The sequence below is a fragment of the Anarhichas minor genome, unplaced genomic scaffold, assembly GCF_050575085.1.
Source record: "Anarhichas minor isolate MPS153535 unplaced genomic scaffold, ASM5057508v1 ptg000017l, whole genome shotgun sequence".
Taxonomy (NCBI): domain Eukaryota; kingdom Metazoa; phylum Chordata; class Actinopteri; order Perciformes; family Anarhichadidae; genus Anarhichas; species Anarhichas minor.
This window is the reverse complement of record NW_027466463.1, coordinates 15,489,876-15,516,088: the sequence shown is the minus strand read 5'-3', so window position 1 is coordinate 15,516,088 and position 26,213 is coordinate 15,489,876. Positions and strand designations below refer to the sequence as shown.

The 26,213-nt window shown below is 40.8% G+C and overlaps 4 protein-coding genes across 4 annotated transcripts; 2 read left to right on the top strand and 2 right to left on the bottom strand.

The window, feature by feature from the left end:
• lrit1b (leucine-rich repeat, immunoglobulin-like and transmembrane domains 1b) lies at positions 1–3,260 on the top strand. The gene is made up of 4 exons (XM_076093050.1): positions 1–580; positions 974–1,434; positions 1,747–2,052; positions 2,200–3,260. The coding sequence occupies exons 1-4, from the start codon at positions 459–461 to the stop codon at positions 3,258–3,260; spliced, it is 1,950 nt and encodes a 649-aa protein (XP_075949165.1). The 5' UTR covers positions 1–458.
• Positions 3,261–5,227: 1,967 nt separating this feature from the next.
• LOC142952165 (leucine-rich repeat, immunoglobulin-like domain and transmembrane domain-containing protein 2) lies at positions 5,228–7,254 on the top strand. Its single transcript, XM_076094221.1, has 3 exons — positions 5,228–5,337; positions 5,540–6,321; positions 6,494–7,254. Exons 1-3 carry the CDS (start codon positions 5,228–5,230, stop codon positions 7,252–7,254), a joined length of 1,653 nt encoding a protein of 550 aa, XP_075950336.1.
• Positions 7,255–8,385: 1,131 nt separating this feature from the next.
• On the bottom strand, positions 8,386–21,789 carry LOC142951968 (cadherin-related family member 1a). The gene is made up of 17 exons (XM_076093909.1): positions 19,039–21,789; positions 18,531–18,626; positions 18,049–18,194; positions 17,912–17,962; positions 17,607–17,696; positions 17,418–17,504; positions 16,361–16,477; positions 15,147–15,290; positions 14,993–15,071; positions 14,806–14,906; positions 14,512–14,715; positions 14,175–14,327; positions 13,460–13,624; positions 12,790–12,857; positions 11,837–12,065; positions 11,493–11,747; positions 8,386–9,988 (listed from the first exon to the last, which is right to left on the bottom strand). Exons 1-17 carry the CDS (start codon positions 19,097–19,099, stop codon positions 9,479–9,481), a joined length of 2,556 nt encoding a protein of 851 aa, XP_075950024.1. The 5' UTR covers positions 19,100–21,789; the 3' UTR covers positions 8,386–9,478.
• A 214-nt stretch (positions 21,790–22,003) lies between these two features.
• On the bottom strand, positions 22,004–25,660 carry ghitm (growth hormone inducible transmembrane protein). Its single transcript, XM_076093908.1, has 9 exons — positions 25,578–25,660; positions 25,070–25,207; positions 24,454–24,550; positions 24,128–24,239; positions 23,868–24,009; positions 23,589–23,697; positions 23,174–23,362; positions 22,755–22,926; positions 22,004–22,640 (listed from the first exon to the last, which is right to left on the bottom strand). Exons 2-9 carry the CDS (start codon positions 25,184–25,186, stop codon positions 22,556–22,558), a joined length of 1,023 nt encoding a protein of 340 aa, XP_075950023.1. The 5' UTR covers positions 25,187–25,207; positions 25,578–25,660; the 3' UTR covers positions 22,004–22,555.
• Positions 25,661–26,213: the final 553 nt, after the last annotated feature.

Sequence of the window (26,213 nt, the reverse complement as noted above, 5' to 3'; positions counted from 1 at the left end):
ACAAAAATTAGAGCATTAAAAAAATAAATAAAAATAAAATATATATATATATATATATATATATATATCCTATCTATCTTTAAAATCGTTGTGAAAAAGAGTTAATTTCTTTGTGTACCTTTAGCTTAGGTGCTGTGTAGTTTGCTTTGTCCATTAAATAACTATCCAGTCAATATTGGAAACTATTCCCCAGAGAATACAAGTATAAAACTATGCAGCCTATCAGCTTCCAGGAAGCAATAGCCTAATCGTGTGAATGAAAATAACCCGAGTCCTCCACTAATCCCTGCCTATCCTTTTTATCTCAGGATTCAGACCAGTCGGAGCAGTATGGAGCTGAGAGCCTGCAAACCACTACGATGCATTTGATGCCCCATTAAACGCTACTATTTTTATTTTTTATTTTTTTTACAATTGTAGTCTAGCTGCATAGCGTTTAGTAGCTTGCAGGAGAAAACATGAGTCGACATTTTACCACTGTTTTCGGTTTGGCTATAGTTTTTCTTCCTTTCCTGAGCAGTTCATGTCCTGCACAATGCAGCTGCTTCTTCCACAAATTAAGCGACGGGTCAAAAGCAAGGTAAATATGGTAATTTGTTAAATTGAATGTTGTTGTTTGAATTTTATTCTCATTATGTGTTAAATGTTTTTTTCTTGCGTGCAAAAGTGATTTTTACTTCAGCTTTCTTCTGTTAATCCTCCACTAAACGGAATGATTTAACTTGGAGTTGCCCTTTAATCTGCTTTGCTTGTTACTGAACAATAGATTACTACGTTTCTCTCAAATATATGCTCTCCTATATTATCTTTTTAGGTAAAATAGAGGCAGGAAATAAATTTGTTTTGTAATTAAATCCACTTCTACAAACCCTTCCAATTTGAAAGTAGCTTCAGTTTTGTTTCCCTTAACTGTCATATTAGAAATAATCATAATGAGAAATAAATAATATTTGTCTTTTTTTTTTTTTTGCAGGAGTGTACTTTGCAACGATCCAGAGATCACTGTGGTTCCTCCAAACTTTCCCAGAGACACATCGAAGCTGCGCATTGAAAAGACGGCAATCACACGTATTTCAAGCGACAACTTCCACTCCCTCAACAACCTGGAGTTTCTGTGGATGTCTTTCAATTCACTGAATTCACTGAATGTTGACAGTTTCCGGGGTCTTTACAACCTGGATGAGCTCCGGCTGGATGGCAACTCCCTCACCTCCTTCCCCTGGGAGTCTCTGACTGATATGCCAAACCTGAGGCTCCTCGACCTACACAACAACAAGATCTCCACTATCCCTGCCGATTCCACTGTGCACATAAAGAATCTCACCTATCTGGACTTATCCAGCAACTCTCTGGCAACCGTTCCTGCTGACTTTCTCACCATGTGGCTGAGTGTGAAGCCGTCTCAGGACGCAGATTCCTCCAAACTAATTCTCGGTGAGGATCAAGCTGTGACATATTTGGATGCCGGAACTTATTCTTTTTAAGCTGCCTTGCATGACGACTACTTCTTTGACACCAGAAGTATTTAAAGAGTTAGGGATTAGTCTAATTATAGTTATTGTGTCCAGCGTGTCAAGATGTCACTAATTCTATGTATTTTAACTCACAGCCACATGTACTTGGTCTTAACGGGACTCTTTGGTGTCGTGTAAAGGAAATTCTACTGGATGGTAGTGACAGTAGGTTATAAGAGGATGTTTTTTCTTTTTGCTGACAGCACTTTCTCACACCTCATCTCCTCTACAGGTCTCCATGATAACCCGTGGCTGTGCGACTGCCGGCTGTACGATCTGGTCCAGTATCAGAAATCCCCGTCATCATCGGTAGCTCTCATCGACACCCGGCTGAGGTGCGCCGATCCGGAGAGCTTGTCGGGGGTTCTTTTCACCGAAGCGGAGCTGCAGAGGTGCCAGGGCCCTCGGGTGCACACGGCCGTGGCTCGTGTACGGAGCTCACTGGGCAACAACGTCCTGCTGCGCTGTGGCACAGTTGGAGTCCCCATCCCAGAGCTGTCCTGGAGCCGCGCTGATGGAAAGAAAATGAACGGCACCAGTGAGTTCTGCTGAACTGATTCCAGATGTGCCTGGATTGGAAGAGTATCTATTCCTGTCCAAGTCAAAGTGTCAATGAGATTAAAGTTATTCTTTTTGTGCTAATCTGTTTGACTAGTCTGTGGGTGTCTGCTTTTTTATTTTTCAGTTCAGGAAGAGATTTCAAAGGAGGGCATCATTTGGTCGATTCTGAGCGTGCCTGCAGTCGCTTACCGAGACTCTGGGAAATATGTGTGCAAAGCAACCAACTTTGTGGGCACTGCAGACGCCATCATCTCTTTGGTGATCACAGATTCCTTTCGGTCAGAGGAAGCAGGTGGGGGGGCCTCTAAGAAAACCAGAGGGAAGAAACCCAGTGGCATTGGTAGAGCAGCATACCAGGAGAAACTTATTGCCAGATATGTTCCTCCAACCAGCACCGCTGCCCTACCCATCGTCAAACCTCTCAACGGCAAAGGCGTGACTGGGAAGTATGAGGTCGAAAGCTACAGCATCTCTGACGGTGCTTCTGAGGGAAGAGGCAAGGCTCCAGACCCTCAGAGACCGGTGCAGCTGGATGCTCTGAGCAACTTAGCAGCCAATGCCTCGTCCTTACAGCAAGCTCCGGAGAAAAGGGTAGTGCGTTCGGTGAAGGTGATTGGCGACACCGACCATACTGTCTCTCTGAACTGGCGAGCCCCTACAGCCACAAACATCACAGAATTCAGTGTCCTATATGCTGTATTTGGTGAGAGAGACATGCGTAGGGTCAACGTAGGTGCTGGAAAGAACCGAGTCACCATTGACGGCCTTGTGCCAAAGACAAAGTACATTGCTTGCGTTTGCGTTAAAGGCCTGATCCCGAAAAAGGAGCAGTGTGTAATCTTCTCAACAGATGAGGCGGCCAGTGCCAGTGGCACTCAGAAGCTCATTAATGTGGTGGTGATAACTGTAGCATGTGTGATCGCCGTCCCCCTGACACTGATTGTGTGCTGCGGGGCGCTAAAGAAGCGCTGCCAAAAGCTGCTGGGGCGGCAGTCCAAGGAGATTCAGGACTCGTACGTCACGTTTGAGACACTGGGCCCTGGGACCAAACCTAAAGGGATGGAGGGAGAGTATCTGACCAGGATAAATCCTGACGAATCCAACAGGTTGCTCTCAGCGAGGTCCAGTGTTGACTCGGAGGCCACAGCCAGGACTGAGGGGCCACCAAATGAGTACTTCTGCTAAAACCAAACAAATTCCTCAACCTACAGAGGACGCACTTTGTTTTTTTTACCAGCCTGTGATGTAAATAGAGGAACTGCTGTGCTCAGAGACTCGAAAGACTGAGGACAGTGGTCACTCAGTCAGCATTGGATGAACTACGTTGTTTTACAGCCTTGTGGGAATAAAAAACACCATTAATTTGGTGGACGGGAAAAAATACACAGTTACACAATTTCAGTATTTACATGTGGTGTACAGTAAATGTGTGAAAATATCTTTTTTTTTTTTATTCATCATGCACTTTTAAAGTTGATGTTTTGCTGAGAAAAATGTTGCACAAAACTGTTTAAAACCCAATCATTTTTATTTTTATTCCAAGATGTAACCTCTGCATTGTTAAAATCTTGCTTTAGAACATAAAGTATTGAGGGAAAGGATTAACCAGTTATTAGTCTGTTTTATATGTCGGTATGAATTTAATGTGCCAGGTTTACTGTTGGGTCAAAAAACCTAAAATACACTAGTTCTCCATTTTATAATGTGTAAATATTTGTGACCTGAAATATGTGTATGTATGAATGTACTGTATCAAAATAAATATTTTTTATATTGATATATTCAATTTAATTCGGTTCAATTCAATTTATTTATTTTTTTATAGCCCAAAATCACAAATGTGCCTCAGAGGGCTTTACAATCTGTACACATACGACATCGTCTGTCCCAGGATCCTCACATCGGCACAGGAAAAACTCCCAAAAAAACTTTAACGGGGACAAAAAGTACTCTCAAGCTTTTTGTCTTACATCTCAGAATATTGATTTTCGAATAGATCGATATGTATCTTGACTAAAGCAGAAATTAACTTATGTGCATTAAAAAGTATAATTTAATGGCTGTAAATATATGCTATTATAAAGATTGCTAAATTTCAGTTCTAATGCCGACACCTATACCTGCGGGCTTTGGGTAGCGGCTGATAGCGAGTACCGATCCGATTCAGTGTTACTCGGATGTATGCCTCATTGTGTGGAAGTGACTAGTATACATTTAGTTTATGTGTAAGGCAACATCGGGCTTGACTTAAACATTGCTTCCAAACTTTGTAAAACAAAATGTAACAAATAAATACATAGACATAAATACACTCAATTGTTATTATTAAAATAATGGTATGCAATACCAGATCGGCCTATTGTCTCCGATACTCGATCTAGCTATTTGAGTTAATATCGTACAGATATCCAATATCAGTATCGGTATCTGTGCATCTCTATTTGTTATTTTTGCTGTGCAAGTAAACTAAAATATGAGATCATTAATATATCTATATGCTTGATTTAAAACTTGTCGCATAACTGGGAGTTGCCTACATTACCGAACACCTGATTAAACTCTTTCTCTCTGCCTGTTAAATGTTGAGCATGGACACCAATGAAAAGGAAAAATGCCTGTTAAGGATTGAAACCAAAGTGCTGTAGATTTTGTCCTTTTCCACATATTCTTTATATGCTGATTTAACAACCTGAGAGGCAACCAGTGTTCAGATTATTGAGGTCAGATTACAGTCCAGACATCTGTCTCTCTGTCTCTGTGCAGCCCTCCCTCTCTGTGCTGCTAAGCCCAACGGGCTCCGGCCCACTTAATACAGATGGCCCTCCTGTCATGTCAATGCCTCTGCTTTGGTGCTGGACAAATACAATAAATTAGACTGATGCAAAGCAGTTTGGGGTCATACCTGAAAGTAGAACTGCAATATCAAACTTAACTCCTTAAATCTTGGTTGAACATTTATGGGGAGTGATTTCATGCTTTTGATGAGATTTGACAAAGTGGACGATTGCTATAAATACACCTTACCTATGTGTGTCTCACATGTCACTCGGTGTCTTTAAGTGTTACGTCAAGCAAGATTAAGCTAATAGGCTTTCTGCTACACAGCCCGTGTCCTGTCCTCGCAGGCCTATTTCACATGCTCCCGCAGGAATATGGACGCCTTTTATGTCGCATTACGTATCGCTTTGGTATTTTATCTCATCACCTCTGGATCATCAACGTGTCTGACTGGTTGCTCCTGCACAGATGACAACTTGGGAAGGTAAGCGACCATTAGAACTATACAAACTATGAAGAGTAGGTTATGTGTTAGTCACAACACTGTTGTTTTAAATGTAACCTGCTAACCAAATGATTCTAAATCCTACAAACACTAAATGTGAGCAAATGGTGCATGTACATGTGTAGCTGTAGATAAAATGTGCACTTTTCTTGTCTAAAGATATCTCGTCTTACCATCCTAGGTCTTTACTATGTATGGAAACCTCCATGGGAAAAATACCGGAGGACATCCCACATGATTTCACAAAAATCCGAATTGAAAACTGCCACCTGACTGAGTTACCTCGAGGATCTTTCTCTAAAGTTAGTGCCTTAGAGTTCCTCTGGCTAAATTTCAATGAGATCACACTTATGAACATAAAAAGCCTGGACGGGCTGGCCAACCTGACTGAGCTCAGGCTGCAAGGGAACCAGCTGACTTCAGTAACATGGACGGCCTTTCAGGACACACCGAAACTGAAGATTTTGGACCTGAAGCACAATCGACTGGACGTCCTCCCCGAACACGCTCTGAGACACTTACCTGCACTGACCTACTTAGATTTATCCTTCAATCAGCTTTGTGTCATATCAAAAGATGTCTTCATTAATTGGCCACTTTACCAAACAGCAGAGAAAGCGTGGGGTAAAGAAGGGATAGTCTCAAATGTGGTTCTGGCGCTGCATGATAACCCCTGGTTGTGCGATTGCCGCCTCAAAGGCTTTGTTGAGTTCATCAGGGCGGTCAGCCCTCCCATCATTCTCATGAACTCTTATTTGATGTGCTTGGGCCCCGCCTCAAAAGCTGAGAAGTTTTTCCACGAGATCCAGTTAAAAACATGCATGAAGCCGGTGGCCTCTGCCCCAGAGACTAACATCACTTTACCTCTCGGAGCAAATGCAACACTCACATGCTTAGTAAAGGCCAGGCCAGGCCCAACCGTTCAGTGGATGTACACTCTGAAGATTATAAGAGGATCTGCAGGTAAGAATTTATTTATTACTACTATCCATTAAGTTGTGAACCTGCTCTGGGAGCACTTAACGTGGTATAGGTTGTACTTTCAGGCTGCATCTGCTTTATGAAAAGATTCATGAGCAATACCGTCTTGAGGGTTATCTATGTTTTTATCAGACGCTATGGTTTCTACTTGCAGCTACAGAGACTCACATAGACGAGGAGACCGTCACCTCTCAGCTGGTGATCCCCTCTCTTCACCTGGCAGACCGAGGACTCTATACCTGCATGGCCAACAACTTCATTGGCAACTCCTCTGTCAGCATCATAGTTAACATCAACTCCTTCAATTCCTCTGCTCTTCTCCCTCCACCTGTCCCCATGTTGTCTTCCGATGAGAATATCAACATTGACATCCGCATCGCCAAGCAGACAGTTTACGGTATCACCCTGGAGTGGTACGCAGTAACAGACAACCCAGCAGAAACTTGGTTCACCATCCACTTTGGCAAATATGACTCACCCAAAAAGGAGATGATCTACATTGGTCCCGGCATCAACAGCTACTCTGTCAGCGACCTGCTTCCTGTCACCAAATACGAGGTGTGCGTGACCCTGAAGAACCATCCACCGAGGGAGGGCCACTGCATCGTGTTTGTGACAGGAAGTGACATCAGTGAGCTGGAGCAAAGAGCGAGACTCATCCACATTATTGTTATTGTGTGTGCCATGATGCTGGCAGTGCCGGCCGGCATGTACGCCTGCACCACGGAGGCTAGATTCAGCTGCGTGGATCGCTGCGCTAATCTGTGGAGGAGGCGCAGACTGCACGGAAGGAACCTGCAGGGAACGTCTGAGAGGCAAGGCACTTTTGACAGCCTGCAGGCAGCCAGCGATGAAGGCCTGTGCAGGGACTCTGAGGATAAGCCGAAAAAGAGGCGGAAGTCTGAGGATAGGTGAAAAGGTGGAAGTGCAGCTCAATTGTACTAGCATCAAAGTCAAGAAATGTACATACATGTGTATTTGTAAATAATGTCAGTGTGCATCTCTTGTATTATTATTACATTATTACATTTTTCAAAGATCATATTCAGAAGCTCTGTGACTGGATGTAACACTAACACACTAATGAGAGGCATAGACCGGAGCTATTATAGATATTATAGTCATCATGTAAATATATCGCAAGCTATATCAGCTCAAAGTGGAGATGCCTTTCTTCCTTATTTTGCATTATCTGTGTCAATATACATGTACAGAAAGAAGTTTGTGATAAAATACATTTGACAGTTCTTTGGTTTCATTTTTTTTTCTTAAAGTTTTTATACTTAATGCAAAAAAAAATCCTGAATAATGTAAATAATTATTATTGTGTATATTTATTTGTTGTCAACCAAAACTAAATTGTAAGTGTGATATGTAAGGAGATTTCAATCGACTTGTTAAAAAAATATATTTTTGTATTGATTGTTGTTTTTTCGCAGACTCCAATTCAATTCCAGCTCCAACTCCCGATTTGCTGTCTTGTAATGGAATGACATGATGTTTGATGTGGATTAAAGAGAAGTCAGAGATGAATTGCTGAGACATACTCTGATTTTTTAGCACAATCACTCAGCGGATTTGTTACATAAGCAGTGTTTTCCCGTGCATTTATACATACACCCGTAAGCAGATTAAAGTGATTTTCTATCTGAATCCTATCAGCAGGACATGATATTTTCATTTAATGACAGCTTCAAGCTCACTGTGTGTCTCCATATCAATTGGAGGCAAATAAAGGGTATTCTTAGATTTTCAATATTCTTTTTCAAAAAGTAATATTATAGCATGTCAGAAAAGTCATAGTGTAGTATGTAAAAATGTCATTAGAAACAGGAAAATGTACATAGACACCATGGGTAAAATATAAGGCAAACAAAGCTGACCTAAGGTAAACATGAACTACAGCATAATATTCTGTATCCGGCACAAAGAATCAAGTTTACTTCGCCTCCCAAGATTTCACAAATGTCCTTTTCCAACTTAAACCAAAATAGCCTCCGGGACAAAATTGAGCACAGACCAAATCATTTTCAAATATTTATTCAAAATCAAGACGGTACAAAGACGGTACAAATATGTTACTTCAAAAGGACCAAGCAAGTGAAATGTATAGTTAAGATGTATAGTTTATCTCAACTTATTTCAGATAGCTATGAGTTAAGATACAGTCCGATACAAGATATGGGCAACATCAATTAACCAACTCTAATTTTAGGTGCCTATATTTGAAGGCATTGAAGGTACACATGGTAAGTAACCACGAGAGGAACCAAAATGTTCGACACAGACTCTATATTTCCACATCTATATCTACAATGAGAATGTCTAAGCAGGTTATATACATAGGGACCTGTGCTTTGAACATCTTAAGTGGAGTTAGATGGTTTAATTTGTACCTATTTACTTCTACAAGATACAACAGGGAAATGCTCATATCTTGTCATACATGCATATATATATATGTATACATTTAAAATGGACATGTGTTATTTATATAAAAGCATTTTTCTAGAATTAAACACTCAAATGAATAAAAGCAACTCTGTTAGCTTGTGTTACTGTGAAAACCTACAGTGGCACATTGTAATTATACAAAAGAGCAACCTCTCAGCTGTCGAGCGGCTGATGTAACGCGGTAAAAAATATTAAAACAGGTCCTTTAGCACTTTATAAGAAGCATGTTTTTCATGACTGTGTCATTCAGCTGCGCGCTCCAGTGAGCAAGAGGAAAGGTTTTTTTGTAGGATATTTTTTAAATTACACTTTTCAAGAAGTTATGCAACTTATGTATACACAGTAAGTCTTAGTAATCCTCTCCCTGGGCAATTTACATTGGTGCTTCTCATTATGTAATCTTCCTAGAGATGGCAGTGTGGTGAATTATTTACCGTTATACCACACAGACTCAAGCGCTCTCCTCTCTTTACCCAAGCCAGGTCGACCGAGGATGCCCACTTGTTTCATATCTCATCTTAAGACATCAAATATCTGTAAACCTTCCTTTTCTCCATTTACTCATGAATAATCTACAGGTAGGCCCACCCTACCAGATCATCACATAAGGGTGAGAAGTCTCGGACAGTAGATAAGCTAAGAGCAAGTAGAGTCGCCAAAGGACCTTTAACAAGACATGACAGAGTTAATAGTAACCTTGGTTGCTCTCAATCATTTTCTGCTCAAGCTTCCTTTTAAGCTCTGACACCAGAGCAGAGCTCATATTTCCCTCTTTATGGCGATTAGATTTAGCTTTTTTGGAACCTTTGGAGGCCAGCACACCAGATATGGTCGGGACCGCCCGGGGCCTCTCATACAGCCGTGTGATACATGGGGGCGGGGGAGCGCTGGGGGGGGGAGGCTTTGGCCGCGGGCTTCTCTCTTGGTTGACAATAAGGAACTTATCTGCAGGGTTGCTGAATTTGAGAACAGGCATGTTGAAGATCCAGGGCTGCTGGTCCCTGGGTCGCCTCTTAATGATGCGACGTGCTGGCGTGATCCTGTTTGACTTTGAGTTTCGCATGTACATAGCCGCAGAGATCAAGGCAGTCACCCCTACCAATAAGCTAATGACAACAGTGACCATGCCTAGAGCTTTCATAGGACTGTCCCTACTTTTCATTAAAAAGGCTGCCATAGGCCCCTTGAGAGGAGTCTGTGAAAGAGCACAATACAAAATAGTTTAAATCAAGTCCAAGGGACTGAATCCAAGTGTTGACGGAGCATTTGTCCAAAGCATGCAAGCATGAGATGGATGCGCAAAGCACTGACAGAGGAGGCCCAAACAACATGTCTACCAAAAATGTGACACACTCACAATCACACTCAAGTCATCCATCTTGCTCCTGTTCTACAATACAGGACTGCTAGTGCAAAGCTAAGAACTATGCAGAACAGTAGTTGTTGGGAATGCGTCTGGCAGTGCGGTGCATTAGGATTTCTCTTCGGTGTGTGACTGATGAGGACTGAACAAGAACGATGACAGTTCATGAGAACAAAATGGGGAGATGTGCATATCTGTGAGATAAAAATGGAGTTTAAGTGAGTGAATCCAGAAGAAAAGTACTTCATCTTTGTCACTTTGAGTCATGCGCTATAAAACAAAATGTGTTTTACTTGATTAAGAGAACATTTGAGAGTGTAAAAATCCAAAAATATTGTGTTTTACAATATTTTCCACTCAAAAATAATAAAAAAGTAAAATCGACAAAAGACCTTCACTATAATGTTGTATTCTTCTTTCAAATGTGCTCCAGTACTCTTTTACAGACAATAGCTGGTCAGTAAAAAAATAGACATCTTTTTAAAGGTTATGAATAAGTAATGAGGTACGGGTCTCAAATATTTCTCACTTGAGTCTGCGCACCACTTTGATATAGTTACTCTCAGGGTTGATTCGGGACTTTTTCACTGAGTTACAGTACAGGACTGTGGATATGCAGATTGTTAGTAAAATGAGGGAAGTGACAATGCTGAGACAAATTCCAAAAACAGTCAGCGGACGCTTGCTGAGGCCCATGAAGTATGAAACAATTCGACCTTTGATCTGAAAAGCACGATACACAACACAGAAACAAGACCAAAAACACCGAGTCATCTGATCATGTAGTGAAGGAATGAACACATGGTGAAAACATAGAGTAAAATATGTGAATGAAAACTTTAAAGGATAATGCTGCTGTTATTTTATATTTCATACTAATATCTTAAAATGTACTGAAGAAACCGTATGACTTTATGCAACTAACAAGCATCATTCGTGCAGCCATGATAGCCTCCGTGCCATAAAACTCCAATATTGTCCAAAAGCGATTAAAAACACAGAAGATCTCGATGAACATGGCAACTGTAATTTATTTAGAAAAAGACTAAATAGTGACAAATGGCATATATAAGTTATAAGTAATTAATATGAGCAACCTTTGTGTTGTCAACATGTGATAATAAAAGCATAAAAATGGCCGGCATTATCCTTTTAAGAATATGAGATCAATGAAGTGTGACTGGCTGAAACAAGGATGCTGAATTAAGCAGTTGCGTAGCATGACGACAATGCATTTTATCACATGGTAAACTGCTCGAATCTACAGCTCGTGCTGCCGAAAGCTTGGAATAGAAAGCGCTGCGAGCATGCTGCAAGTCAGAGCTATAAGTCTTACCGCCTCTGTGATATCGATGTTGACCACAGCTGTTGTGCTGAAGGATGGAGAGCCTCTGTCCCTGGCTTGGACCACCAGAGACCACTTGCAGTCCTTTTGCTTGGTGATGTTCTGCACAATCTCCATGGTCTTGATGTACGGCTTCAGCTTGATCTCTCCGGTGTCTGCGTTGATATCAAACGCATTGTCAGGATCGGCCGTCATGATGGAGTATTCAATGACGTTGTTCGGGGACTCTGCATCGTCATCCACTGCCTGTGAAAAGTAGCAGAATAACACATAATGGATGCATATTTCGATTTTCTTATCAATTTTTTAAGACGAAATGATTTAGCACGATGTACCTCTACTTTGACAGGTGTGCCAATAATCATGGTCTTCTCCAGGAGATTTTCATCAAATGCTGGAGAGTGGTCGTTCATGTCGAGGACGGTGACAAAGACTTCAGACAAGCTGTACTTTCCCTCCGAATCTTCAGCCTTGACGTAGAAGTTGTATTTGGACCTAACCTCTGCATCTAGGCTGGTCCAGGGCTGCGTGGAGATGAGGCCTGATGTCCGGTTGATGGCGAACCTGCAGGTTCAGAGCAAGGTGACACAGTGTATGAGTCATAACCACAGCTGTCCATTCTGCGTCATTTAAGTTATTTTCGCCAATTATGTTGTGTTTGTTTGTCATGACAGTTTGTTTGTTTCGCTCTTAAATTATACATATTATTCCAAAAGTGGATTACAGACTCGGCTGTAATGTCATATATTCTGTCAAAAATCTTATAGACTTCAATCATGTCACATCTATGTATGATATGACATCTCTTTAAGAAATGAATTCATAGCATGGCTGTGGGTTTGTGCTCTCAAAGTGCTTTCCAGTTCAATTTTGGGCTTACGGCCATTTTTATTCAGCTGCCTCAATTTCTACTGTGAAAATTCACAAGTTGCCTTGAAACTGATAACTTTCACACAATTAAGTCACTGCTTCAAAAAGGAGCATATATTCTCACTTTTCTTTCACTGCATGCTACCTTGCTTCTCAAAGCTGTCATTTCTGTGGCTCCAGCTGTCACATTGCATGTTAATTGGCTCTCCCTACGTGAGACGGGCCTGTCTATTTTTAAACCTCCAATCCAATTAGGAGATTAGCCAGCATCTTGCAGCCATTTTAGAGCGAGTTGTTTGTGTAGCAGAGGGGCCAATCACATGTTTTTAGTCGATGACATGTGCTTTGAGGAAGTGCAAGTGTTAAGTATCTGATCAGACCAAACATAAACTGGCAGGAGTGAAAGGTTTTTACTTACAAATCTGATCCTGATCCATAAATCGTGTATTTGACTTCACCCCAGGGCCCTGAATCTGGATCATTTGCCTAGAGGACGGGACAGGACAGAGATTAAAACCCCAATACTTATCGCACACACAATAAAGTGTGAAACATGTACACTTTGTGAGAAAGATTATTTATCAATCTGATACATTTAATCAAAAATCTGGCAGGGAAAAAACTCAACCAAGGTGATTGAAGGTGGTCCATTTAGATGTTTTTACTGACTGGCTGAGGATAAAGCTAGGGTCTTAAGCTCATGTGGGTGGGGCAGGCTATAAGTCTCTTCCTGTGATGAGTGAGGATGGAAGTATAGGTCAGCAAGATTAACCTTGGGGTAAAATTAAGCTTTTTACCACACACTGATGCCTGGTTGCAGGATACATACAATATAATGGAACGGAGGAGACAAATGTGCCAATATTACTATAAATGAAAGCCCTGCCTGAGTTATAGCAAGAAGCACATGCCAGAGAGTCACACGGACACATGGATTTCATAACTAGGACCAACAAAAACAAAGCCAGGGAGCAGTGAGCTCTTTCATCTAATGAACCGCACCGAGAAATATGCATTTATTGGAAGACCGTTGGATTATATAATCACTTTGGTCGGGTTAAAGGAGAGTTTAATCATGATTGACTCACCGTTACACACACAACGCTGGAGCCTCCGGGAGAGTTCTCAGGGACCCTGGCGATGTAATACTCGGATGTGAATTTGGGGATGTTGTCGTTGGTGTCCAGCAGGTTGATCACTATGTCAGCTGTTGCACTGAACCTCTCAGGAGTGTCGATCTCTACCGCGAGCAGCTGCAGAGAGAGAGACAAAGTGTGATTAAATCAGTGCCTAAACAACAACACTAGGAGTCACACTAGGAGCTCTGTGAGACTGAAAGGTTCATTGTAAAACAAAACTGCTAGATACCGCCACACACGTTTAGCGGGTCATAAGTGATGAGTTTATCCAAATCCATACATTGTTTTTTCAGGAAATCTCTACGCATTGCACCTTTAACCTACGAGACTAGTCCTTGGGATTAGTGGTGAATTGTTATATAATGTAATACAAGTTTTTACATGAGAAATGATTATTGTTTTAATATTATTACAGTTAAGCGTGTGCATGTCAATGTAGTACTAACAATCAAAGTCGCACAGCTAAGGCTTAAAAGAGTGTCATTCATTCGGAAAATATTTGATCATAAACCACATTGTTGGACGAATTGAAATTTTGACCTGATGAAGGTGCTGGATGGAAAGTTAAGAAATCCTGAAAATGTGCAAAGCAAATAATCGGTTGATAAAATAGTTTCAGCCCCAGATAAAATATCTGAGTCATTAGTGATATATGAAGTCAAACCTTAAAAGAGAGGGTTCTTCCCTTTTCATAGTCGATGCCAGATGTGTCCTCCACAATGATGGTCACCTGCGCTTCATTGAGGACGGTCTGAGGAACCACTCGCAGTACTCGACTCGGCCCCACTAGTCTCAGTTTAAATTTAGCATTTGCTCCCTGCAAAGAAAAATAAACAGCAAAATTTAGAAAACCGTAAATTTGTAAAGTAAATAAGCTTCCTAGAAAAACATCTGGCAGATGTGTTGATGAATGCATGTTAGTTGAAGCAGAGCAGGAACACACAGACCAATACACATCTAGAATCAAAGGATGCGTCGAGGAAATGTGGGAATAAATGTACCTGATCGGAGTCATTGACGGTGATCTTAAAGCCTCGCAGGATCTCCCCTGCAGGAGGATGCTCGTACATGGTGACCTCAAAGTTGCTCTGTGGTCCGTTCTGCCCGTAAAAGGTCGGAGGGTGGTTGTTGAGATCCACCACCCGGATCGTCACTGTGGTAACGTCGTAGTCCTGCTGCTGATCGTTAGGTCCTACCTCAGACGCCTGGGTTTAAAAAACGCATTCAGTAGTAATAACAGCAGGTTACAAGAAATAACTGTGAGGAGACTGAAAGAAGAAGAAAAAAAACATTACCTTGACTATAATTTCATATAATTCATTTCTCAGCAGAGTTGGAAAAGTCGACAGAGTGATGCATCCACTGGTGCTGTTTATGTCAAAGACAGCATCACTACCTGAAAGGTGATTAAAGATATGTTGTGAATGTGTCTGATAAAAGATAGCTCAACGTGGATTTTATCTCTTGTTGCATTGATCTTACCATTCATAATGGAATAATATATTGGGTTAGAGTTGCCTTGATCTCCATCTTTAGCGTACACTGTGAATATTTCAGAACCCTGGAAGAAAGGAAATATAATTAATCGTATCCATACTTACTGCATGTGTGTAAAGAATAACAGGAAGACTCTTACAGGAACTGAGACTTCATAGACGTAGCCAAAGTAAGGGGTTCCTATGAAGGATGGAGGCATGTCTTGGGCATCAAGTACATTGATTGTCATGGTGGCTGTCGAGGTCAAAACCTGGTGCTTCCCCTTGCACTTTCCACCTCCATCCTGAGAAAACAAACAGTGAGGCAGAAGGGAGAGTTAACACATTTCATAGTGTTTAATGTAAACTTCGTATAATACTTCTATCCATGGGGAAGTATGATAAAAACTGAAATAAAAAGGTGTTGGTACAGGACATTTATGTGATATTTGTAAAGGCTGCCCCCTCTCATAAAGTAATATCTGCAGCATTGAGGTATTTTTTAAAATCCCTGTACAGAGATTTAATTTTACTCTGAGCACTTTCCCAACTAAAATCATATCGTTGGAGGCCGCAAGTAACCAAATGTCGAGCTTGAAAGGCTTTGATGATTTTCTGTTGACTAGCTAAATAGAATTACAAATAAACCACTCTTAGCATGTCAACATCAGTATAACTTGGACAGTGGAATTTGTAATTTAATTTGCATGGATATGTTCATTATAATATTTTGCTTCTGTGACAGCGACAGATGCCGTCTCATTCCGTGTGGAGAAAATGCTGCCGTGTGTTGTTTCAGTTTAACCATCAGTGAGTTGAACTGATTATACTGATGGTACACACACATCTTCTACAATCATATATTTTATCATTGATGCACCTTCTCAGGATCTGATTTGTTCTTTAACGAGCACTAATTGACATCGTGTATGTTATTCCACAGGCGTACAGAGAAGCAGAGGCTAAAAAAAGCCTCTCCATCATTATTACTCACAATGGAAGGATTACACTTCGGGTGATTCACACTGGAAGAAACACTGTCAACACTTCAGACTCCCATTCACTTCACATACTGAGATTGTGGAAATTCAGAAAAGTGTTGATGTTCAGAAAAGCTTATTCGTGACTGAACTTGTCATGACTTTTGGCGAGCAGCAGATGTGTCGCTGAGCTGCCCGACTTTCCTGCCAATAGTTTCATTGTTTCATCTCAGCCCTTTCGAAACTTTCTATTTTTAGACTTAACGTGTCAAAAAGCAATGGACAAAGGTTGTTGGGGTTATGGATGGTAAGCTGCTGCTCACCGCGTGGATGTGTGTTTAAGGCACCTGTGAAGACAAACCCAAAGACAAAGTGTGATATGTGCAATGTCTCACCTTTGCAACCACGGTCACAAAGTGAGTAGGCGTGGTCTCGTAGTCCAAAGTCTCCCCAGGTTTGACTCTTAGGATCCCGCTGTTCCCATCGATGGTAAACTTGGCAAACTGTGAGGTCTGATCATGTAAAAAGCCACACAGTTTCAGTAGTTGTAAGGATAGTTTTTTTTTTTATCTCACAGTTGACACATGAACAGTAACAACTACTGCGCTGTCAGCTGTTGGCCTGGACCAAACCTAAGCCCCTATTTAGCCTTCAGTGCCTTACTCAAATGTAATTGAAAATTAATCCACTAAAGTAATTTCCAGACTGCTCTCTGGTGTGAGATTAATCTTTCCTGTCCACACACTGTCCTATTACTCGAATGCCCTTTTCCTCTTTCCACATGGCAGCACAGCTCTCACGATGTCAGCTCGACCTCTGGTCTCACGCCCGAGTGTTAAGGCCACACCAAGTCAGTTAACAGCATCGTCATGTAGACAATAATGGTGCAGTTGTTATAATAAATAACCTGTTGTTTTTTTAAAAAGAAAAACAATAGAAAAACATCAACAAAAGGATTTGTGAACCGAGAGGATAAACCTGTTGGTAGACTTCAGGATGCATCACAGTGTGTAAAAGTAAAGAGGTCAGGTAGGCTGGAGCTAAGCTACAGTAAATGTGATTACTAACATTTTACAATCACAATGAAATCAACTGTGGGCCATGTGCAAGGAGGCTAAAATAAATCAAAGCCTGGAGATGTTTTTCCACCCAATGCCCGAGTAGATGCAGCAGTCTGAGCAAGACAAACTAAAATGATAAATTACATTTAGGAAATATTTGGGTGTATTGCAAATTTGGATAATTCTCTTCACCCGAGTCAAAATAAAGATTTACTGCGTAAAATTCAACACTGAGCCTCCAGTGTGTTCCTGAAATTCAGTGGCAAAAAAACCCAGAACAGCCTTGTTCTAATTTAGACGCTTCATTTTTCTATCTAGCACAGAATTTCACCGAGACAAAGCTTTAGAGAGCCACAACTGTGCATCATTAACAACGAAGCTATAGGGTTACCTGTAAATAATATGAGACGCTGCCTCCTGAGCCCATATCTCTATCTGCTGCTTGGACTCTGTAGATGCTACTTCCCGGAGCAGTATCCTAGAAGAGGCAAGAGACACTTCATTTTCAATCATTGTTAATTGTTTAGAGGTCGTATTGTATTTATCATATTATATTGGGTGGATTTAGATGATACTGTACCTCTGGGATGTAAATGATGAAAGGCAGATTTTGAAATTCGGGCGGTTCATCATTGGCATCAGTGACAAACACTCGAACTGTCTCAACAACCTGAAAGCAAAAATAAAATGAATTATCACAAACAAAAACTCAACATTTGGTATTTATTTCACGACACAACTCGTATTATCTATAGGTGTAAATATCATATATATCATTTTTGTTTTTCTTTCACATGCAGATTGTGTGTCAATGATGTGATTAATACAGTGAATTCAAGACAATAGAGTAAACATAAACATATCACAAAAACAATATAAACTTACTTTATTGCGACCGTCTGTTATGCTCACGAGCACTGAGATTTCAGCTTGCTTCTACAAAGAAAAGGCGAACATCACTTTGAGCCACAGCGGTGGCAAATTCAAAGCAGTCAAAATAAGAGTCTCATCGACAGACTCACCTCTCTGTCGAGCTCCTGAATCAGAGTCACCTCTCCTGATTTGGAGTCCACCCTAAAATATTCTTTGGAGCCCATTTCAAAAGTCAGACCAAATCGCACTGGATCTCCCTCTGGATCTGTACCGTTCAGAATGTATATCTGTGTGCCTTTGTGGTGAAAATGACAATAAACAATAAACAATAAAGTCAAACAAAAACATGACATTTCCGTGTTGATTAAAACCATGTGAATCCTGCGTTTCAATTCTTGTTTTTTTTCATTCGGTGTAAATCGAACGTTTAATAATCCAGTCACCTGATGAGCCACCGCCCAAATTGTTTTCGTCTCGTAAATCTTGACGTACGTCACAATCCAAAAGGTGTTACAGTGATTAGCTGGTGCCTCAATACCAGTGTGACAATTTCATCTTTACACCTGTACGCCTGAAAATAGAATACCTTACTGAAATGAACCAGATCGGTAATTACTACAACGAGACTTACCGACTGGTGTATCCTCAGAGATGCTGAACGAGGCCATATTCCCATGTGTACTGCTGGGCCCATTGTCATAAAAATACGGAGCATAGTCTGATTGCCCTGTAAACATCAAACATGCTCCAAGTTATTTGAGCAGAAGCAAGCCTATATACAGTATAAATCTGAAAAGAAAATCACAAAAGCCACATAAATTTGTCTATATATTGTTCTATTTCTAATGGAAATGCTTATATAATTAAGACATAACTGTTGCACTCACTTGCTAAAAAGGGCAGGAACCGAAAGCAGGGAGTAGGAGGAGGATGGAAATGAATTATGAATATATTTGGATGTAACTTTCTACGATCACAACACAAACATACTATCACACATTTAGATGTGAGGTACAGGCAGCATGAGCAGTCTACACTAAGATGGACATGCCCTCTTTGTGTTAGAGGATTAACCAGATAAGATCAAGACAAGAAGTCTCAACCACACACAAAGAACAAAAAGAAAAGAAAAGCCTTACCTAAAGTGAAGTGAAGCAGGAGGACAAACAGTAAAGCATGCGTTTTCTTTTCTTTCTTCATCCTGGTGGGGAGGCAAGGCTTGGCTGGCTCATGTGGAAGGCTTGGTGGAGGGAACGCGAGCAGCGAGTGTCTTGCCCTTCTGGTGGCGTCTCAGCAGCTCAGGAGGAAGAAGCTGGGGAAGATTCTCAGGAACTAATCCAGTGACGCATCCCTTCCTTACACAGACATCTTACACCGCACTGCTCCCTCTCCAATTTTGATCTGAAAAACTGTGCGTGGAGGGATGGGTGTTCAGGTTTCACACAATACGGTGTGATCATCACACCTCTGCAGACATGTGAAAATGCACACATGAGGCACTGAATCCGTGATTACTGTTAAATAAAAGGCGTTATAACATAATAGACTTACTGAGGCTTCTGCTTTACAGTTGAGTGTTTGAAATCAAGATGCTAGTATACTTTTCATTTTGAGTTCAGCTTACTGTCATGTTACAGAAGGTGTTTGCCACGATCACTGTCTGATGAGAACTCCTCCTGCTGTGAATCACTCGCAGTTTAAGGAGGTCAAACCAAAACGCTGCTCTCACATTCAAAGAGATACAACCCAATAATAAACAGCTGATCTGATTAAAAAAAGACCAAAGTAGAAAACTGAGTACTTTTTATTGTTTAACACAATTTGGACGAGTTTTTTCGGAGCCGCATATAAGCAGGTGTCATGCGAGTACACATTTCCCTGCTGTTTCTGTGAGGTGTTTTAAGTGTATTGACTTAACCACGTAGAGGTGCTGACTTGTGCACTTCCTACTTTCACAGGTATGAAAATAGGGTCTGACGCTCAACGACACACTCAATGCTCTCACAGCCGATGACGAATCGGCTCTCACTAAAATAAACACAGAATCTATGGACTGCTCAGTGTTTATAGAGCAGACACAATAACCTGGTAAAAGATTTAAGGCAGAAAATGTATGGAAGAACTCTGCATATGCATATTTGTTTTATGCAAATAAATAAAATGCTTAAGTTCAAGAAGACGTCCTGCATTCAAAATATTACTTAAGTAAAAGTATTATTAGCAAAATGTTCTTATGAATTAATAGTACAAGTAAACATTAAGCAGGACGTCCCCTTTAGGAGAGTTATATATTCTATGATCGGAATATTATTACTGATTCATTAACATGAACGCAATACTTTTACGTTGTAGTTGACCGAGGTGGAGCTAATTAGATTTATTTTACTTATTTAGAGAAGAAACAGCAGGATGGCGACAACTTTCTTGAGCATGATCAGCAGATTTTTGAACTGTTTTAGAGTTGTTAATAAGTAAATAACTGTGTAAAAATGATATGCTTTCAGCAAAATAACTAAAATATGAGCAGATGAGGTTGATGGGAATGTCAGTAGTTTGTATTTAGTCATAAACGAAAATTTTGGGCAAATTAAAGGTGTGACCTGATAATGACGGTAGAGGCCAGATCAGGGGATCATCAAAGTGTATTTAAAATGTTTCTTATAGGGTACTTATATATACATGAGTGCTTGCACCAAACCATAGAGTTATTGTCGAAACATTTCACTTAAAATCACAAATGTCGATTTCATGGTGGCGCTATAGTAAAATTCAGGGGCTTACCAAAGTCTGTAAGATTCATCCTCTGGGGACCATGAATATTGTACAACAGCTCATAGTTGTTCAGATAATTTAATCTATTTTGGAAATGAACTGATTACACATTGTTCTCTGCGTGGTAATGCAAAACAAAGTGAGAGGCCAGAGTTCTAAAGGCGGGGAATTATAACTATACTCTGAGCCATCTGTCAATGTCCACTGCACTTGCTTATTGTCTATCTCTCTCTCTCTCTCTCTCTCACACACACACAAATAAAAAAGTCTACATTAAGCAAATCCCTGGTCCCAAACCAAATATTGGTCATCAATCTGAAAATTACTGCCAGAGAGCAACTTTTATCCCCAGTAATGCCAGATCTCCAAATGCTGAAGCTTTCCACAATCTCATCCATTATTGCCCTCTTTAACCCTCCCATCTGCCGATGCACAGTATATATATGACTCATACGTGTGCTAAACGTGAACATGATCTGAGAGATTGAAGCACTGTTGGCAGCTGTTTGCGCCATGTGAACGTGCTTTAATGAAGCACCTGAATATTCACAGATGTTAGCATCTGTTGCAAGTGCCCTGGTTTGGAGGTTTAATTTTAGAGGAACAGCCAGATGGTGGACAAGAGGATTACTGCACTAAGCCTTTGTCATCTGCTGCTACACACTGACTGTTTATAAGCAAATACAAGGTGGACCTCGCCGGTCCCTCATAGTCTGGTCAGAGCTGCCGAGAGTGTGGATGACGAACGGTAAAATATGCAGGTTTTGGCTCAAGCAGTAACAGCTGTGAGAGGCTGTGGACAAAAGTTTCCACCCACTGACTTGAGACACGGCTCACAATTAATTGTTTGAGTGTTATTGCAGGTCACTGAACTAATTTGTAATGTTAGTGGACAACTTAATGATTGCTACCAATAGACGTTTTTCGTAAAATCGGGTGGACTATACCATTGTAGGATAAGTCCATTCTTTCCAACATTGTCATAATACCAATGCCAGCAATCAAGTAGACATGTTCAACCAGGATCAATGCGATTTTATAAACATTTGGTACCGTTCTAATGTAAATGATCAAGTCGCATTCCAAGAAGATAATTGACGGACTTTAAAAATGACATTTAATAATTGATTTAAGAAGAAATTATAAGAACCAAAACTCCAAGTGTGCAAATATGTATTTCACTATCAGTAGTAGTAGTAGTAGAAATAGTAGTAGGGTTCTTCCTACTGTCAAAATGTCTTCTGTGAAAAAGGCATTGAACAGGAACTCTGTCTGCTAAATCTCTGCTGGATTTTATTATCAAAATAGCTAACAGCAACTTCTGACAAAATAAACTTTCAACGTATTTATTGAGTGATTCAATTAATAAAACTACTTCATATTTTCTCAGAAATATACAAACTAGTTCCCACTGATTTAACACATCAACTAAAGGGCAATAACAACGTATACTGGAGCAGGAGCAGTCAGTGATGATCTGGACCGGTCTATGGTTGATGTGTGTGGCATGTCTGCTGCGTGAACTTTTATTCATATTGGAAACAGAAACCATAAAGTTGAAATAAATACAAAAACATAAAGAATACAAACGATATGTGAGGCAGGCATAATGACGCTGACAGATTGAGCCCCTCTGTCACCCACAGGATAAAGCAGATATTCCACCATCAAGGTAAGAGCTCTCAGTATGTTATCAATGTCTTCTTTGCACCAGAGAGTGCAGTCCTCTTCTTCACACTCTTGCAAAGCAATCACGTATTTTTAACAAGTTAGATGAGACTTGTCACTCAGAATTAACACCTGGCGTATGCTGCTCTTAATAAAATATGATTTTGTTCAGCTCTGTGGAGAGTAAGATTGAAGCTAAAGCCAAAATGCTGCCGTTTACTTCTTTTTGCCACCACCACCAGACATAATCATCACCAGTCTCATGAAGATGTTCAGTGTGTCCATGTAAATCCCCATACACCTGTGTGATAGAGAAGAATATGAGACCCGCATCTTTGTGCAAGTACATACCTAACATTATTCTGCTAAAAAACTGCATTTAAAGTGAAATTGAACATTTTCTGGAGGGACTTACGCGTTAATGGGGTCATATTTCTGTACGCCATAGAGTGGGTGTGTCTCTGCCCTCTTGACAACCTTCTGTGTGTCGTAGAGGAGGAACATGCTGAACAGGACCAGGCCTCCATAGATGGCAATCGAGTACAGGCCTGCTCCGAACGCTGACGTGGGCGGCAGGAACATTGATCCTGAAGAAGACAAGAAGACTTGCTGTGAGACTAACAAGTACAGATTAAAAATGATACAGACCTAAATAATTCATGAGCTGATTGTCTCATTTTAATATGCATGTAGGTGGTTACTATAAAAACCAATGAGATGTTTATCTGACTGGCACAGCACTTAATAATTAACACATGTATATGAACTGTAAGCCCCAAAACTAGCAATCAGTACTGAGACGGGGTTATGAGGTTAAAACTGCAATATACTGACCAATAGAGGAAGCGAAGACCACTCCGAAGCCAACAGCCAATGGCCCGCCCATATTGAGGAACTTCTCACTTGGGGCACACATCGCCACAGTGGACAGACCTCCCACAATTCCTGCTGTGTACCAGGCGGCCCTCATCATCAGAGGTCCTCCGAGGAGAGTGAGGGGAGCGATGACAGCACCCATCACACCTTATCGATAAATAAAGCAAGAAGACATCTCAACACCACATTCAAAACATACAACAAAAAACAGATCTGCGCCACAAGTCTAAATGTAGTGGTTGAGCTGAGGCTCTGAGCCTTTACATGACTTCCCTCTAGTGTCCAATTAAGGCAACTACATAAGCAAAATACAAGGCCCAAGTGAGACATCATAACAGAATAATCATTCCCCACTGGACATTGTCTTACAAACCTGCATGGAGCATCCAAGCGAGGTGTTTGGGCATCGGGCTCTGCTCATACGAAATGGACCTAACCAGCATGCCGGCACCAATCATAGCCGCAAACGTTGCTCCAATAGCCTGGGATAGGACAAACAACAGGCATTCATATTAATAACCTGTACATACACCTAAACATGTTGAAAAATAAAGAGATTACTAAACCAGCTCAATGGTGCATTAGCCTTCATTATTAAAATAAATGTTGCTAAGCAGTGAGGATCTATGTCGACTTGAGTTACATAGCTTACCAGCCAGGAGCCTCCCGCCATCAGACCCATCAGTGCCGGGGTTCTGCTCACTGCTACAGCCGACAAAGCAGTCAGTCCAATACTGCCTGCAAAGTACATGTAGGTGGAGTGGATCCTGTCCTTCACATACTGAGGCCAGATCCTGCACAGAGAGCGGAGAGCCAGGTGAATATGGAGCTCTTGGAAGGGGAACGAACACCCGTACTGACCCGTGTTTCAGAACTAAATCAAGCTGCCGGAAACAAAAAGCTGTTACTCACACTGATTTCTCAATGGCACCGATTTCATTGGACATGCCGAGTCCATAGTAGCAGAGAGCTCCAAGGCCAACTGCTGCACCTCCAGCCAGAAACATTCTTCCCATGCTGTCAACTGTGGGACACAACAATATTTGTTTTTAAATTTAGCGTATTGGCTATTTAGCCAGCCATTAAAGAAAGCTTGAGACTATGCGAGTATATTGTATGTTGGCACAACCTTGACCTTTTCAAGAGAGTGGATATTATAAAACTCCAGTCATGTAACAGTACAGTCTATGTAACAGCATGTAATAGTACATTTAACTAGTATATGTAATAGTGATTACTTCTGATAGCGGTATTCGTTGCTGGCTCAAAAGCTGCTTCTTTGAGCTGCTCTTTGGTCCCACGGCGGAAACCAAATCTGGCCTTAGTAGAATAACCCTGGTGAAAGAAAAACACATGTTACACAAAACCGAAACTTTAGATTAAGTGACTTGGATTTTTACACCCAGTAACATAAAAACAACCAGGGAGTGGTATGGGTACACGACTTATTGAACTTCATTTCAGCCATCTGCTGCAGAGTTTAAAATACGTGACCCCTTAATTACAGGGCAGTTGTTAAGCCTTTCTGTCAGACCACTGAATTGCTGCCAACAACTCCGATTTTGTAACGTCATTACTGTGCCATTCATTCTGAATATCAGGCGGCAGTTTCTGACCCTGCAGGTCCCTCTGAGGCTAATAACTTTTGCTCCTACCCACGGCCTTGGTCGAGGTAATTAGTCAAATCCGAGGCATCAGACGTGCTTCAAACTAACGTTTACATACACATTTAGTCTGTTTCTCTCCTACACAGACATTGTTTACTGTCTTTATCCATTCTTCTTGTGGTAAGAGAGCTTAGAGAAGTGTTGGAAACCTATGAATGCCATCCTGTTGGTGGTGACTTTACAGTACCTGCTGGGGCCTGAGCAGCAGTGGACAGGCCTTCAGGGTGGGTGCTCTCTGTGTCAGCACAGGACGCAGCCCGGAGAGAGGAAGACTCCTCAGGCACATCAGCCTCGCCACCAACATGGTCACAATATATTATCCTGTCTGAAATATAAAGAGAGGTAACGTTACAGTAAATGACAAACAGTCGTGTGGCATAATTATGTAATTATGATTACAGTCACAAAGCCGGTAAGGCAACAGCGTTAAAGTAATGCAGTAATAACAGCTAAGGACATTATCTTTCATATCATAACATTCAACGTTAGTAAGTAAGCTAGCTAACGTTAGCTAACGTCACATAGCTAGCTGCTAAACGTTTGAGACTCTTTTCGCTAAAGTCTTTGTTAACTTCCGGTATTACAGTGTTTCGTCTGGCCAAATAGATTAACTGTTATCACGAGCAAATTCTTTTCTGATGTATGATGTCTAACTTCAAGACATTTAGATGTAAAGTAACGATAATGTTACATACCGAGAGAGAGAGAAACGTTCGTCGTTCACCTTTCCAGAAACTACTGCGCGATTTTCTGACGCAATTGTTTTGCAACCTTCGTGACGATTCTCCCATTAGCGCGTCATCATTAAGCGACAGGTTTGTTGGGGATTGGAGTTCTTAATCGGGCTGCATTTTATAATCGTATAATATAATTACTGTAATCATTGGTTGAAGAAGTATTCAGATCCAAGAAGCAAATAACCATATCAAAATGTAAAAAAGGCAGGTGTTATGAACAAATGGTACTTTAAGACTCAAAAAGAAGGGTACTCAGAATGCGCAAATAACCCCTCTGTGTTATTATTTCACTATACACTATCACTGTTTTATTATAAATCATGCAGTAATGTGTTAGGAGTGCTCAATCAGACGTAATTTAAACTACTTTACATATAAGTACAAATACATACAAAAACACAATTCATATGATGTTATATATTCAAAACCCTAATATGTAAAGCAACAAATGACAGCTGCCAAATACATGTAGTGGAGTAAAAAGTACGCTATGTTTCCTCTTGAAGTGTAGTAATCACAGGTATAGTAGAGTAAATTACTTGTTTTTTTATTTGATGTAACACGAATCGCGATATAGTCAGAAAAGTGTTTTGG

Bases quoted from the DNA above. Each gene is read 5' to 3' on its own strand.
- ghitm (XM_076093908.1), bottom strand. From the start codon at position 25,186: ATGTTGGTGGCGAGGCTGATGTGCCTGAGGAGTCTTCCTCTCTCCGGG. The intron at 23,363-23,588 runs GTTTGTAAGACA...TTTATCGATAAG, and splicing joins CGCTTGGATGCTCCATGCAG to GTGTGATGGGTGCTGTCATC. The intron at 22,927-23,173 runs GTCAGTATATTG...TGTCTTCTTCAG, and splicing joins GGTCTTCGCTTCCTCTATTG to GATCAATGTTCCTGCCGCCC.
- lrit1b (XM_076093050.1), top strand. From the start codon at position 459: ATGAGTCGACATTTTACCACTGTTTTCGGTTTGGCTATAGTTTTTCTT. The intron at 581-973 runs GTAAATATGGTA...TTTTTTTTGCAG, and splicing joins AGCGACGGGTCAAAAGCAAG to GAGTGTACTTTGCAACGATC. The intron at 1,435-1,746 runs GTGAGGATCAAG...TCTCCTCTACAG, and splicing joins TTCCTCCAAACTAATTCTCG to GTCTCCATGATAACCCGTGG.
- LOC142951968 (XM_076093909.1), bottom strand. From the start codon at position 19,099: ATGAAGAAAGAAAAGAAAACGCATGCTTTACTGTTTGTCCTCCTGCTT. The intron at 17,963-18,048 runs GTGAGTCTGTCG...TTTTCTTTGTAG, and splicing joins TTCAGGAGCTCGACAGAGAG to AAGCAAGCTGAAATCTCAGT. The intron at 14,716-14,805 runs GTAATGTTTTTT...TTTTAAACCCAG, and splicing joins TATATGAAATTATAGTCAAG to GCGTCTGAGGTAGGACCTAA.
- LOC142952165 (XM_076094221.1), top strand. From the start codon at position 5,228: ATGGACGCCTTTTATGTCGCATTACGTATCGCTTTGGTATTTTATCTC. The intron at 5,338-5,539 runs GTAAGCGACCAT...TTACCATCCTAG, and splicing joins ACAGATGACAACTTGGGAAG to GTCTTTACTATGTATGGAAA. The intron at 6,322-6,493 runs GTAAGAATTTAT...TTCTACTTGCAG, and splicing joins GATTATAAGAGGATCTGCAG to CTACAGAGACTCACATAGAC.